Source organism: Sparus aurata, chromosome 21 (assembly GCF_900880675.1).
Source record: "Sparus aurata chromosome 21, fSpaAur1.1, whole genome shotgun sequence".
Lineage (NCBI taxonomy): Eukaryota > Metazoa > Chordata > Actinopteri > Spariformes > Sparidae > Sparus > Sparus aurata.
This window is the reverse complement of record NC_044207.1, coordinates 20,704,135-20,719,060: the sequence shown is the minus strand read 5'-3', so window position 1 is coordinate 20,719,060 and position 14,926 is coordinate 20,704,135. Positions and strand designations below refer to the sequence as shown.

Below are 14,926 nucleotides of genomic sequence, written 5' to 3'. Positions count from 1 at the left end.
CATCGTTCTTGGGCCCCGATTTGAAGCCTTTTTGAAGTCTGTTTCCTGCAGCAGCGTGCCAACATTAATGTTTCCACAAAAGCAAAACGCTAAATCAAATGAATACACTATACTGTGCTATTCCACGATGACTCTTGAATCCCAGAGAAAATTATAAAAGGCATCATTTAAAGTCATTTGCTGTATACGAACTAAATATTTTTTTTGTTTATTTCATACTTAGCAATACAGAAATGGTTCCTCATTAGTTTATACAGAAATCTAAATTGTCTTGATATAAGAAAACTTATACTGAGTGAATGCCATTATGTGCTTTTGTTAGCATCATATATAATTCCCCAAATATGGAACAATAATTAGCAGCCATAAAAAGAGTAGAATATGTTTGGGATCAATCCTTTATTGTTTCAAAACTCTATCTTTTACAATACAGTCATTTATTGTTACATGTGTGTTTTGATGGGTAATGTACAATGTCTTCTGATAATGAAACACAGTCACAAAGTTTTCCTTTCTACATATCAATAGTCTATGATAGTGAGAAGTTTGTGCTGATATATTTACTTAGTTCTGACAGCTCAATTAAACTTCCCTTTTCAAATCAACAAAAGCATTGTTTTTGAAAGTGCATTTCAAGGATTGCAAAGGCGACTGTATCCATCAGTCAGCCATAATGTACATTTCAGTATTGACAGAGGGCCACACTGCTTTGTGAGTAACAAACAGCATTAACTACATTTCCAACTACAACATTTATCTGGATAAGTAAATCAAAGAAAATATATCAATATGCATGCCATGAACATTCCTCCATAAACATTTATAATAAATGTATATTTTTTTATGTAATTATGTTGATAATGACACAGTATTTTCCACAAAAGGACAAATGCTGATAATGAAAACTAATATTTAACATCCAAATTTTGTTCAATTTTACACACAGGTCAAATGGCATTATGCCACAGTGTATAGGGCCATGCCCTAATAAAGTTAATAGCATTTGGTCCACAATAACAAATCTGGGTTTTAAAAAACAAACAAAAAAATGTGGTAGCAGGTGGGATTTCGAACTGAAACTCAAAGTAGCATGATGATGATCCTAATTCTTTCCATTTTTAAGGTCTTTCGATTTTTCAAGTTATGAATTATGATGTGAAGTTTCTGTTCAAAAATTAAGCAATATAAATATACATTTTAGCTCAGTACTTGACTATTATACTTTTCTGTTCCATGGAACAGCTTTCACTCTGTAGAACTTGGTTCCTAAAGGAACCTTGAACCTGTTCTGGGCCTGAACAAGACAAGAAAAAGAAGAAAGCATTAGACAGAAAGAAAAAAGGTGCATAAACACTCCAAACAGCCTTACTGACACAGATCAATGCAACACCAGGGTTTTCCATATTATTATCATTAAAAGGCCTAAGTGCACTCAAAGCGACTCAAAACTAACTAAACGACTTCTCAGAGCGAATGGTTGTAGTTAGTCCCCAGTGAACTTCTTTAGCAAGTTTTAGCATTAAGCTTTTCATGTGACCTTTATGTATTATTTGTTCTAGCTTTCCAACTTTTTGTACACATATAAAATAATAGTCCAATATGAAATTGCTTTTTTTTTTTTTTTTAATAAAGAAGAAACTTTTTCTTGGGGAAGACACCCAGTCCCCTGCCAAATTTGCACTGTAGTCTTCCACAAGCCGAGAGAAAACACTGGACACATCGAAAGATTAAACCAAACCCTGTGTGGAAATTGTCACTACAAATATTTCTAAAAATATAAGTATTTCCATGACCACACTTCATCTATATTATCATACCAATTCATTAATATTAATCAAAAACACAAGTTTAGAAAAAAGAAAAATACTTCAGAAGATTTGTTTTGGCTTTATTACCTTTTTTGCCTGGCAATATTCTTTCTCCATCACCTTTCCAAGTACCCACGGCCGTCTTGATGTCCCTGATGCTAAACAACAAAAGCAAATCCACTTGTTTAATAAATACTCATTGAACAGCACAGTTGACCACAAATAAATGTTTATGTGTATGTATGAAGCAAATTCTTGCAAAAAAAAAAAAAGAACAAATTTGGAGAACAAATGCGCACGCATATACGGTGTCATTATTTGAAATCCATTAATTTGCCTCTAATTAACAGCCATCCCTGATACATATTTATTTTATTAGTAAATTAAAAATCAAATGTTAACAATACAGCGATGACCATGATCACAAAGGGCGAAGGCAAAGCTGACCTGGTTTGAGGTCCAGTGCAGTGAGAGACTCTGAGTGGAGGAAGTAGAGGGTGGGACCCACTGTGAACAGCACGTAGTTGTCATGCCTTTCATCCAGGATGATTAGAACCAAATCGCCAACCTGGAAACTGAAGCACAAAAAGAAAGTGGACATGCAGATAAAGGGATGATGACACAGAGTTCTGCAAACTGCTGACAAAAAAGACAACACATTAATGGTAATTACACAATAATGTGTATAATTACACTGCATGTAATGGTGGTCAGAGTTTTAACTGAAAACCAAAAAAAAAAATGCTAACAACCACATTAGAAAGTGCATGTTGAGGCCATGTGTTATTTTTTTTTATTCACTTACTCTCTGATGGCGATTTTGTCTGAATGCCGTGACGACACAGACGACATGCTTTGAGACATCTACAAAGAAAAGGATTAGGCCAACGTTACACATGTTACACTGAAGGAAAGACAATACTGGCTACACATCACTTCTAACATTTTTCTTCTTGGGAATAAGCAAGGTAAAGGCTTAGTAAATACAATTAGCACTTTCACCTTATTTAAACAACTATACCGTTATCCAATTTCAGTTTTATCCTTCTTTGTTAATCAATCATCAGGGCTGATAAATACATAATAAAAGATAAAGCATAAAAGTATATTTCTATACTTATTTTACATGTTTTTGTTTCAAGCATGGAACGTTACTGATATTCATCCCTCTACACCCTCTTCCTAAAAATTCATTTTTCTTCACTGAGCTCTTTGGCCTCCTGGGTCGGGATTTTACTCTTTGATGCTACTGCCACCCAGTGGAGCAGGTGTTACATAGCCTACAGAGACGATAAAGAACTGACCAGTCTTTGACTGAGGCGCTTGTTTTCTTCTTCCTTCATGTGTAAAGTCTGAAACATATATTAGATTAATTAAACACATAGGGGCATCCACAAACAGTGTGCTCTCACATGGTAGTAGATACAGTACGTCTATTTACCCGCTCAAGTAAGAGTATCCGCTGTTTCTCCTCTGACATCAGGATGTTATCACTGAGGAGAGAAAACATCACATTAAATAATATATGTCCACTGAATGCATTCTGGAGACAGTAAAAATTCTCCTCTAGAATACTTAATTTTAATATTAATAAATAAAAAACGTACAGTGTCTGATTCTAGCCTGTCAAATGTCCTGTCTCTGCATCCATTCTTGGATATTTTACATAATGACCTTCTGAAATCTTTCTTTATGAAAGTAAAAGGGTTCTTTCTGTCAGTGACTGACATCCAACTTCATGTCATCATAATAAAAGGTTCTATGCTGTGTATAAATGCAGCCATCTTTAGGTCTTCTGTACGTTTTCTAGGGGTAAACAGTATATACCAATTGGGCAAAGCATATCAAATTACACAATAACGTGAGTGGTAGAGGAAAATAAATAAACATATTCTCAAAACTGTAGAGCAATCTAAATAAGCTCATTTCCCAGTTATTCGATAGTAGTAGATAATGATCATTTCATCACTGCTTCCAAAGAAACTCCTTTCTAAAAACAAAGCCACACTGTGGTGATGCAAAAAATATATTCTTAAACTCTGAATGAACAAAGTATGTCTGTAGTAATCTTTTTGAATGAGTTGTCGCTGTTGAGAACGGCAGTATTATTACACAGGAAATCTACACTGCACTAAAGATTAAGAGTGCTGTATTTCAGTGACGTAAACCTTTGACTGTACGAGACAAACATGTTTCCACTCATTACCGTCACCTGATTATTGTCTTGTTTCTGCAGGAAACTGATCTCATTATCATGTCGCAGAAAACGAAAACTTGGTTAACCAGTTTCATCGCGGCTGATGAAACCTGATTTCCTGACTATATACACTGTACAATGTGTATGCAACAGATTTCTGGGGAAGTGTTCTGGGGAAGGGGGAATTGTATGTTCATGACAAACAAAAGAGACTGTGGGAGTATAGCAGTAAGAGTAGCATGAAGAAATTTAAAGAGAGGAAAACTGTATAGAACTGCATAAATGTGTTTGAATCTGAAATCCAATTTGAACAGACAGCTATATCTAAATAGCTCAAGTCTCTACAGCTGACCAATAGTTCATTTGTAAAATTCATCAGCATGTTATCAGTAAGGAAAAAAATATGTGCCTCCCCTTTATACCTATTGTCCTCCAAGTGAACTGACAGTAAAGGCATGTCAACACAGGCTGGTTATGGTAATGAATATATATGTTTTTACTTGAACCTGATTTCTTCCCAGTAACCTTGTTTCTTGTGTGCATGTAAACTATGTCAGACCACACAAAACATCTCTAACTATCAACAAAACCATGTTTATTGGTGAGAAGATGCTTACTGGACTGTCACCATGCTGGCCTCCACGGCTGAATCTACTTGCTCGTCTTCTCGAATGGCCGCCACAGAGGCCAGTCTGTCAGTTTCAGCCATGGACTCAGAGGAACAAGCCCCCGCAACAGGCAGAGGTCTACTAGCTGCTGCTCTGGCTTCTGGGAGCTCCTGAGCTGAAGGGTTAGTAGTGAAGAAGGCAGAGGAGACCAGTGCAGTGCTGCGCAGGCGGTTCAGCTCCTCTTCCAAGTGTTTCTTCTCCTGCATGACACTAGCTCGGTCCTCAGAGAGAGTTTCTATCAGAGCTGCAACAAGTTCAGATAAATGAGAAACACTGAAAGGCAAAACATGCCAATCTATACATTTAACTTTAAAAAGGCTAATCTTAAAAATGGAACAGCTTCTTCCATTCAACAAAACAAATGATTACTCTTTGCAGCACTCACCTTTGTCCTTCTCCTGCTGCTGGGTAACTATCTGCAACTTCTCTGTGAGATCATTGATGATCTGCTCTTTCTTCAGCTTCTCGCGTGTTAGAACAGTGTTGAAATTAGTCTAGACAAACAAAAAAATTACCATTACCCGAGTTGTTACAAGCTCAACAGCAATTTTTAGGTGACAACGGGGATTTTAAACCAAAGCACAAATGTTTAGAGAGGAAGTTCCAACTGTGCAGATCAGCTTGCAGCCATGGGAGTTACAGTTGTTTGGTTGATTTTTTACCAATCTGTTTGATTTTTTTTGCTTTGTTCTTTATCTGATCATTTTACCATGCATCATACCCAAGAACAAGAGACAAAAATGAAATGGAATTATGTTGGCTCAACTGTCATTTCAAATAATAGTAATCACAGCTCAATTATGTAATATTTTGTGCAAAACAAGTGTTTTACTAGCTCTAACTATGAGGGGTGGTGCAAGAGAGGGAGGTCCAATAACCATAACAGAGATTCAGAGAAATCTTTGTAATCAATAAGTGATAAAATACACAACTAATTGCCGTGTGAACAGGAAAACAAACCACCACGTTATACTGTCCCATGGGCATCTTTTGGTATAAAGCGATTACAAGGACCATGACTGGTGCCAGCACAGAAAAAAAATGGACGAATAAAAGAAAGAACATCCTGCTGATTTATGAGGCTTAACTTGAAATTGAATGTAATTGGCTGAAAGTGAGTGTCAATAACGATTTAAAATTAGAAAGGTTTCACAAAGTAAGTGCATTACGATGCCAATCAGCACCATTTAATGTTGACTAGGCAGTGCTTAAAAATAGTTAGAAAATGACCACTGCACTCCATACACTCAGCTGCAAGTTTATCTCCAAGTTCATCTAGTTATAATTAATGCAGTCTAGTACAACAGCCTGACAACACACCCTACTCTAATGGAGGCTTGGAAAATGTTGATTGAACTTGAATAATTAAAAAGGGCATTTCTGAAGGCTAACCTATTTGATGTAAATGGGACGGAAAAAATACTAATCTCCCTGTCTACCTCTAAATGCTGAAGACTTGAGTGGATCTTGATGCACTTAATGCAATCCGATAGTCGTATCTTATAAGTGCAATATATCATCAATTGTAGAAACAACCTACAAGGAGATTAGGTAATGGTTCGATTCCACTTAACAGCACAAGACATTATTTTGCCCACCTATTTACAGCCCCCAACACAAACCTGCTGCTCTGCAATTAATGATGTCTTAAGGTTCTGTATCTCCTCATTCTTCTTCTTCTCCAGGAGCTCCATCTGGAACTGCAGGGAGGCCCTCTCCTGCTGCAGCCGCTCTTGTAGTGCCGAGTCTAGAGACAGAGGTGCTCCAGCATCTGCACACCCCTCAGCATGCAGCGACAACCCCTCTTCACTGGAAGACACAGAACAAACTTGAATTCTGACCATGGGGTTATGTTATCTGGTCATACAAGCGCACACAATTGCCAAAGGGAAAGGTTCATTCTCAGTTAACAGTAAAATGTATGGGTTGCTCATCTAACCCCACATTTCCTTTCACTGTATTATTCTAAATGCAAACATACAGAATTGACAAAACTCGTTCACTTCAGCTTGTAACTTTAACAACAAAAAACAAATCAAACATTTACCTTTTTGAGGATCGTCTCTCCTGAAGCTCATTTTCAAGTTGTCTAATTTTGTCAGACAGTCTCTTCTCCATCTCCTCCTTCTGCTGCTCTAACTCTTTCAAGGCATCTGGAGATACAACCTCTAAGTCTTTCTCGGCTGCTTGTCTATCCTGCTCTACTTTTTTGGACAGCAGGTCATTTTCTGCCTGCAAATTGCTGATAACAGTCCTCAACTCTTGCTCCAGTTCTTTGAAACTCCTCAACTGCTTTTCCTTTTCTTCACTCAGAGCAGCCATTTGCTGGTCAACTTCCTGCTTAAGTTTCTGTTGCTGCTCTGCATGGTTCCTCTCAGCGTCCTGGGCTTGCTGCTGCAGGGAGGAGAGCTCGTTGCGCAACAAAATGGTCTCTTCATCGTGTCTGTCCACCAACTCTGAGATGCAGTGGTCCTTCTCAATCCTCATGAGAGTCCTCAGCTCTGCAAGGTCCACTTCATACTCCTCATTTTTTACCTGAAGCTGTTTTTTGATACCCGCCATTTCTTCACTAAGGACTTTGGTCTCAGCCTCGACCTGGGACTTCACAGTCTCAGCCTGCTGCATCTTGAACTCATCAAATAAGCGCCTCATCTCTTCTGTCTCTGACTCTTTGAGGGCGAGCTCAACCTCTACCTTGCAGCGGAGTTCTGCAAGCTCAGTACTACGAGCCTCCAAGTCTTTTATTTGTTTGTCCTTCTCTCTAAGTACACTGTCATGGCGATCACCTGCCTCGCTTAACTTTGCACTATTTTCAGCAACCAGACGTTCCAGAGCCTCCTGGTTGTCCTTTGTTAGGGTCTCCAGTTCTGCCTTGTGTTCCTCCTTCATTCGTTCCTCCAGCTCCTTTAAGTGGGACTGCTCAACAACTTCCAACTCCTGCCGAATCTTCTGCTGGCTACGTTCGATCTCAAAGTGCAGATTCTCAAGCTGGCTGGTCAGAGAATCTCTTGAAGCTGACAGCGTCTTGATCTCCTCAGCTTGATCATTCACCGTCTGCTCCAGGTTCTTGATCCTATCCTTCTGGTTACTCTCCGTTTCAACCCATCGCTCCTTCTCATTCTCAAGCTGAGTGAGTTCTTTCTCTTTGCGCTCCATAAGCCCCTCCAGCTCTAGCATTGCACGTTGGACATCTCTGACAATATTCTGGTTTACTTGGTTTTCCTCCGTTAGTGTTTTAACATGCTTCTCAAGCTCTTGGCGAACAGAGAGAAGCTCACTTTGATGCTGCTCCTTCAGTTCCTGTTCATGGGTCTGGCAGATGTTATCCACAATGTTGCGCACCTCCGTGGTCATACTCCTCAAGATAAAGCCAAAGTCATGTTGTTCTTTTAATACCATGCCTCTTAAGTGACAGAGGTCATCCTTAACACTTCTCAAGTTGGAATGGGACTCCTCAGCAGCTGATCGGTACTTGTCAATAGCTTGTTTCAGGACAGTTATCCTTGAGTTTTCCCTCTCTAGTATAGTGGTGTCCTGCATACGCTTGTTGTCAATAGCATTGATGACTGAAGAGTACAGCGACTCCACCATCATTTCAGGGCTAGTTGGATCACTGATGGGATTTGGTGAGGTCAAGTTCTCCTCAATCACAAATTCATTAACAGCAGACATAAAGTCAGATTCAGGGCTCTCTGCTAGAGAATCCAAGTCAAGGGAGCCCTGCTGCAGGACTGGATCCATGTTTGGATGGCCAATGGTTTCAAAGTCAAATGTTTGTGCATCTATGCTGTCTGGGGATAAGTCCTCCAGAGGAGCTGGGACGGGAACATGTAGGGGCTGGCAGCTGGGTCCATGAAGGCTAAGTGATGGAGGGGTTTTGGAGGACATCGGTGTTGTGGTCCCAGGTACGCTCTCAGTCTGCGGGGTCAGCACAGTTGATCTGTGAGCGCTCCGACAATAGGATTCCTGCAAAGACAGAACAGATGAAGGGAGAAGGAGAGCGGTGAAATACTTAAATAACAGCAAAATCACACAATGTATAATAGGGCTGCAACTTAGAATTATTTTCATTATTGATTAATCTGCCGATTACTGTCATGATACATGTCTTTAATTTGCTACTTTCGTTCACTCCATAGTCCCAAACCCCCAAAACCCTTAATCTAATTTTAAAAATCACAAAGAGCAAATTCAGCAGCAAATCCATATATTGAGAGGTAAAACCAGCGATTTTTAAATATATTTTTGCTTAAAAGAAAGAAAGAAATGTACCTATTCACACCATTAATCAACTAATTATTTCAGTGCCAATGTAGAAAAAAATTGCTAATGTGAACATAAACCAGCCTATGTACATTTCTACTTATTAATAACACAAATAAAAGGTTGCTAATGAAGCTGCTGTTACCCTTTGTTCACTTAGCAGGTCAGTAATAGTTTGAGACATCTCATCCACACTCTGTGCAGCTTGGACCAGCTGGTGAAGCGTCTCTACATGTCGATTTAAGGGCTCAAAGTCACACATGGTGGGGACCCTGTAGAAAGAAAAAAAGAACAGAATGTTTAAACAAGGTTGAGGTTTTCCTCAACTACAGTCTCGGCGAAGGTCTGCAAGTTAATGCTGCAATGACTGGGTTCAGGGTCCAAAACCATCAATACAAATTTAGAAATCATTAAATAATTTTCAGCTTTAACATAATCTTAACAACAATCTGTAATTTATGTATAGTTTCGTGAACTGCTGTGCAAACCAGCCCTTCCTCACCAAACACACCCAGTATGATTTTACAGGCTATAATTTCACTTAATTGCAGTGTTGATCTACTTTGGTTTGACCGATTTCTACCAGTTTTTCTCAAGACTCTTGAGAAAATTTGTCCGTATCTTATGGCCACTCTGGGTTAGAGAAATGTCAAGTTTATACTAAAAACAAATTCAAAAGCTGAGGACAGTGACTTACATTAGGAAAGGCTGCACCTCTAAAGGACAACAAGATTTCAAGTACTGCAGGTCCTCAACAGAGATGTCTGGAAGTTCGTCATCAAATCTTCTGGGCTTTCGTGTCTATACCGGTCATAAACAAAGCAAACACGGAGACCGCTCAGAATACACTGGAAATAATGTACATGATAACGACTTGGTCAAAGTCTTAAATTATAACTTACACAAAAGGATGTTGGAGGCCATGAATCGAGTCCTCTAAACAAACGATTTCTGAGAAAAGACTTCCCTGAAACAAAATAAGTACAATAATTAAATCATGATCTTGGTTTAAACGTGTTATTTTACTAGAACAACTCATAACTCATCAGGTTAGAGTCAAAAGGCACTTACTAAAGAGTTTCCCAAAGGATTCCCTTTTGAACTTCTCTGCCTCGTACAGTAGTTTTCCATCCTTCACAAGTGCATACGCCCACTGAAAAGAATAATTGTGAAGATTTTACAACAAATTCATAATTATGTTTCTGAACAGAGTAATTAATATTCAAAGGTGTGTTATCAATTATGCTAACATCAAGCTTTTTAAGTCACTGCAATGACAAATGGAAAATGAAAGCAAAAATGTGCACACAGAAGTGGTTTCCTGTTGCATCAACTACATAAAAAAAAATATGAAGGAAGCAAAGACACAAAAATACCTAAAAGCAGAGGACAGAGAGGACAGATATAAGCTTATTTCCCAGTCATCCTAAGTTGAAGCGTGATTTACACACAGGAGACTTCGGCAAAGATTCAAAGAGCCTCATGCTAATGCATAGGAGTGTTCACCAATAGCAAAACTTCCTAACCACCTAGTGTTACAATCCTAGTCCTTCATGAGCCTACTAAATAGGATGTTCCACATGAAAGGGTCCCAGCAAAGACACAGGACAGCAATGCCAATGAAAAGCAGGCTTTCTCCCCAAAAGACAAAAAACAAAAGACTAAAAAAGGCTTACAATTTACTTAATCATCAAGCAACAGTAAACAACATAATAAGTCTGTTCTCTCTTCATCATAGTGGCAAAGTAAGAAAACATTTCCCAATTAGAGAGGAATGTGTAAATTATGTCCTCAGCGCTAAACAAGCCCAAAAGCCAAAGATTCATTAAGGCGAAGAGTTCACCTCTTTGTATCTTATGTCTGGACACACGATTAGTGTCCAATAATAGGATTTAGCACTGACCTCTCTGTAGTGGCGCATAAACATTTTTCTCCTGACGACTTCCACCACTGCCAAGCAGTACATCTGGGGCACTGTGCTGAGGGCATCCACCACCCTCACTCTCTCTATCAGCTCTGTCAGAAGTCTGAGAAGAGCCTGAAGCTTCTCGCCATCCTGGTCTGCATGAAGCATCACGTAGCAGCACCATCTAATGCAAAATCATGAGCACCGAAAAAGTTGCAAACACGATTCGCTTGATATTGGAAACTTTTAATATCAGTAAGCATAAAATAGAACAAGCTAAAAGAGAGGAAGTGGTTTTGAGTCTCACTTGAGTCGGACTTGAAGGTTGTTTGCAAGCTCTTGTTTGGCAGTGGTGCACTTCTTTTTGATGTCCAGCAGCTTCCTGTGGTTGTTCAGCATGATCATCAGCTGGTTAGTGTGACTCAGACACAAGTCCGGCAGAACAGATGTATCCTTCAGGTTTTCAGCCCGCTTCTGATTGGCCAAAAATCCCTATCAAAGACGACATATCAGCACAATTCATTAAAAATAGAAGATAAACCCAGCAGGTTAAATTGTATTTATCTCTCTTTACGTACCTGAGCAAGTTCTTTCTGTTCATTCACCAACTTCTTACAGCTTGCAATCATTTGGTCTAGAGCATACAGCCGGTCCTCGAGCCCCTTGATGGCTTTCATGTTTTGATTATCTAGCTTGGCAATAGTGTCACGACAATCTGTCAGGAAGGGCTGAATGATCCGTGGGTCGAGCTGAAAGAAACGTTTCAGTCAAGAATTTTTCCACCACAATACATGGCTACATATTCACAACTCTATTCACATGTCTATTCATACAACTGTGACTCACCCTATTGATGGAGTCAAAGCATTTCCTCACAACAGATTCCACATCATTGGGTCTGTCTTGCACATTGATCCAGTCTAATAGTGTGACATTGAAGCTGGACGGGTTGGCAAACTCTGGAGTGTCATCGTCGTCATCGTCATCGTCATCATCGTCATCATCATCATCATCATCCAGAAGTGCAGATCTCAGCCCACCACTATCAGTCATTTCATTTGTTTCCTTGTCTCCAGCTGGTCCACGTGTGGCCGTCCCCGAGGCTGAGAAGGAGGCTGATAACTTGGAGGGCCTCTTTGCACCACCACCGCAGAGCACAGAGTCTGTGGATTTTTCTTCTTCTGTCTCATCTGAATCCTTTCCTGGGGTTGAGCTGGACTTCTCCATGCTCTCTCTGTAGCTGTGTCTTGTTAAACATTCCAGCAGAGGTATCCTGGCCATTACTGAAACTGCTGTCCCTAACCTGCAATCAGAATAAAACGTGTATTAAGACATCAAGCTCATTTCCTTTTAGCTGAAAGATATTACTTGCATGTATTTACCACTAATTCAGATATTTGATTGCACTACGATTGTGATTTAATCATTTTAAATTGTTATAATTTATGATTAGTAAATAGTTTATTTCATAATTATTGGATAAGATAGGCAAATAAAAAAAAAAAAAATGTCCTCTGTTCCAACACTTACTTTGTAAGTTTGACCTTAATTTCCTCCAGGTCATTTTGATAATTTGCATAAGACGTGTCAAATTTCATGAGTAACTTCTGATAAGACAGAGTGCAGTCATCCAGATTAGCCATAATTGCAGCCCAGCCTTGGTGTTGAAGGTGTTCATCATGAACCAAACGTTCACAGAAAGAGCTAAGTTTGTTGGCAACTTCAAACATTTCCTGGAGAGGCAAAGAGAAAAGACAAACAAACAATTTCAGGGAAAGTTTGGAGTATTCCATAGTTAGTTGATAGGTTAACATGATTTTATATTATACTTGAAGAGATATATGTCATTATATAATTACCAGAGCAAGTTGTGTTCGTGAGGCAACAGTGTGAAAGACAGCTGGCATCAGTAGAGACTCCTCCACCTTAACCTGAATCTCACTCTCAATCGAGAAGGTGGTTTTGGGGATCGTTGGATCCCGGTCACACAAGATCATCTCTTTGTTGAACAGGAATATGGGGTTGGTTTCCTAAAGATCAAAAGAAAGACATCAGTAAATGGAACATGTATACCCTCAAGGGAAAAATAAAAAACTTATGAACAAATTGTATAAACTTACAGTGCCAGCACTGTAGCTGCAGACACGCCTCTCTGCGGCCATACATTCCCCTCCATTGACAACAAGGACTTGATGTTGAGTTGCAATCTTGTATTTGGCTTGGATGGCATGTTTAAGCTCCAGTACACTGAGACAAAGGAAGAATATATTTAGGTCACTACAGCCAAGATGTACCGACAACTACCTCTGACAGAAATTGGTAAAATGCCAGCTTCTTACGTTTGGACAGCAAGATCAGTGTCAAATGTCAATGTGCTGCCATTGTTGACCTGGAACACATACAACTTCATGTTGAATCTCCCAGAGTTCTCGGCACTTGCCTGTCTTGCTCATTTAGTCATTCAAGGCCAACCTGTGAAAAAAAAAGCCAAAACACAAATGTATGTGAGATCCCTGATAATCTAACTTTTTACATTTTATTAAGCTTACATTTTAAATAAGTAAATACATTCTGGTGAGAGATAAGAGATTACCCAAATCATAAAGACATAAAACTGTTGATAAATACTTACAAGTGTGTTTTCTTACTACAACACAAGAGTATGATTATATGTAATCCACATCATTATAAGGATCTTTTTTCTTTAAGCTCAAACAAAAAAGACCAACATGACATGAATTCATTCCACAGGAACTCTAAAGCCTTTGTTGTCTACCGAGTAACGAGCTTGGAAGCTGAGTCACCTTGTAGTTGGTTACCGGCTACGGTCAAGTGTTAAATATGTAAGAAGTTATCTAATATGGTTGTCTGATGTAAGACAAAGACAAACTTTCAAAACTGCCTGGAGAAGTAGACAGCTCACATTGGTTGGTGTTTTTCTGTAAAGTGGCGAGCCAGAAGGCTGCACCAATGATATCACAAGCTACAGATACTGAAAAATAGCGTGGACAAAGCGAGTAAACCACTGATTGTCAAGTGGTGTTAACGTGACAATATAAAACACCTTACCTGCTAAGTTGCTATCACAGACTACGCGAATGTCCGTTAGCTAATCACCATTAATAGCATTTTGCACGTCTGTGGGCCTCCCATCATTCAGGGTTTCCCGAGAGCAAATGTTTATGTTTACTGTTTTGTTCAGGAGAACACCTACTCAGAGTTAAAGGCCTCCTGTTTATCTTGGGTACAGTGCCAAACAAGGGGCCACCGGCAGCTGCTAGCGCGTTAGCTGGTCAATAATAACCCGCTGACTGGGCTAACTGGCTATTAGCTAACACAGCTGTCAAGCTAGCGCAGGACAGCTATTTCTAACGTCGGTGAATTTGACAAATGTAGCAGAATTCCGCAAAACGACCCACATAATCAGCTAAGACGTATATTGGTGTAAGAATGACATCACACACTGAATTAATTAAATACATGGTGCTGTTTCCTTACCTCACTTTGCTCGCATCTCCCCGTTCTTGTCTCCACCTCGTCTGGGCGAGTTGGCTAGCTCACAAGCTAGCAACTGAGCTAGCTAGCTAACCTGTTTTAGCTTGGCATACATATAGCTAGCTTGGCGAGCCACTTAGCTTACGTTAGCTAGACTAAACTAAACTAGAATAAGTGACAACCATGGTTAGTTACACAGATTAGCCATACTGCTGCTCTAGAAATGTCTTATTTGTCAAACTGCGGCCGAGAAGGTGTAACACACGAACAAAACCACCAGTTGTTTATCTCAGGTAGCTAACTACGCTAACACCCTCTCAGTAGCTCTGTCTGTTTTGTTGTTGTCATCTGCTAATGGGCGGTCCGTGGACGATTCGTTCGACAATGACAGATGAAAGCTAGCACAACACAGCTGTCTTGTGAGCTAGGTCAGTTTACTTTATTACATATTTTATTTACGGTAAGTTATGTGCTGTGCGTACATTAATAGTTGATTTTTTCAAAAACAGATGTAGTAATCTGCATTGAATTCTCGTTTGACCAAGATACAAATATATTTTTTATTTTTATTTTTTTACATTTGAATGTA

General features: G+C 39.3%; 1 protein-coding gene across 2 annotated transcripts; it reads right to left on the bottom strand.

The window, feature by feature from the left end:
- Positions 1–380: 380 nt before the first annotated feature.
- Positions 381–14,711, bottom strand: rb1cc1 (RB1-inducible coiled-coil 1). Of its 2 annotated transcripts, XM_030402376.1 has the most exons (23): positions 14,341–14,711; positions 13,182–13,314; positions 12,963–13,089; positions 12,702–12,872; positions 12,373–12,575; positions 11,689–12,145; positions 11,421–11,591; positions 11,150–11,334; positions 10,840–11,026; positions 10,008–10,089; positions 9,839–9,903; positions 9,634–9,737; positions 9,082–9,208; positions 6,721–8,639; positions 6,296–6,482; positions 5,059–5,167; positions 4,623–4,917; positions 3,250–3,301; positions 3,113–3,160; positions 2,614–2,672; positions 2,256–2,383; positions 1,896–1,966; positions 381–1,294 (listed from the first exon to the last, which is right to left on the bottom strand). In XM_030402376.1, exons 2-23 carry the CDS (start codon positions 13,250–13,252, stop codon positions 1,217–1,219), a joined length of 4,896 nt encoding a protein of 1,631 aa, XP_030258236.1. In that variant the 5' UTR covers positions 13,253–13,314; positions 14,341–14,711; the 3' UTR covers positions 381–1,216. The 2 variants fall into 2 exon arrangements, with proteins under 2 accessions (XP_030258236.1, XP_030258237.1); XM_030402377.1 differs by lacking the exon at positions 3,113–3,160.
- Between the last annotated feature and the right edge of the window lie 215 nt (positions 14,712–14,926).

Bases quoted from the DNA above. Each gene is read 5' to 3' on its own strand.
- rb1cc1 (XM_030402376.1), bottom strand. From the start codon at position 13,252: ATGAAGTTGTATGTGTTCCAGGTCAACAATGGCAGCACATTGACATTT. The intron at 11,592-11,688 runs GTGAGTCACAGT...CGTTTCTTTCAG, and splicing joins GCTTTGACTCCATCAATAGG to CTCGACCCACGGATCATTCA. The intron at 6,483-6,720 runs GTAAATGTTTGA...TGTGTCTTCCAG, and splicing joins GAGAGACGATCCTCAAAAAG to TGAAGAGGGGTTGTCGCTGC.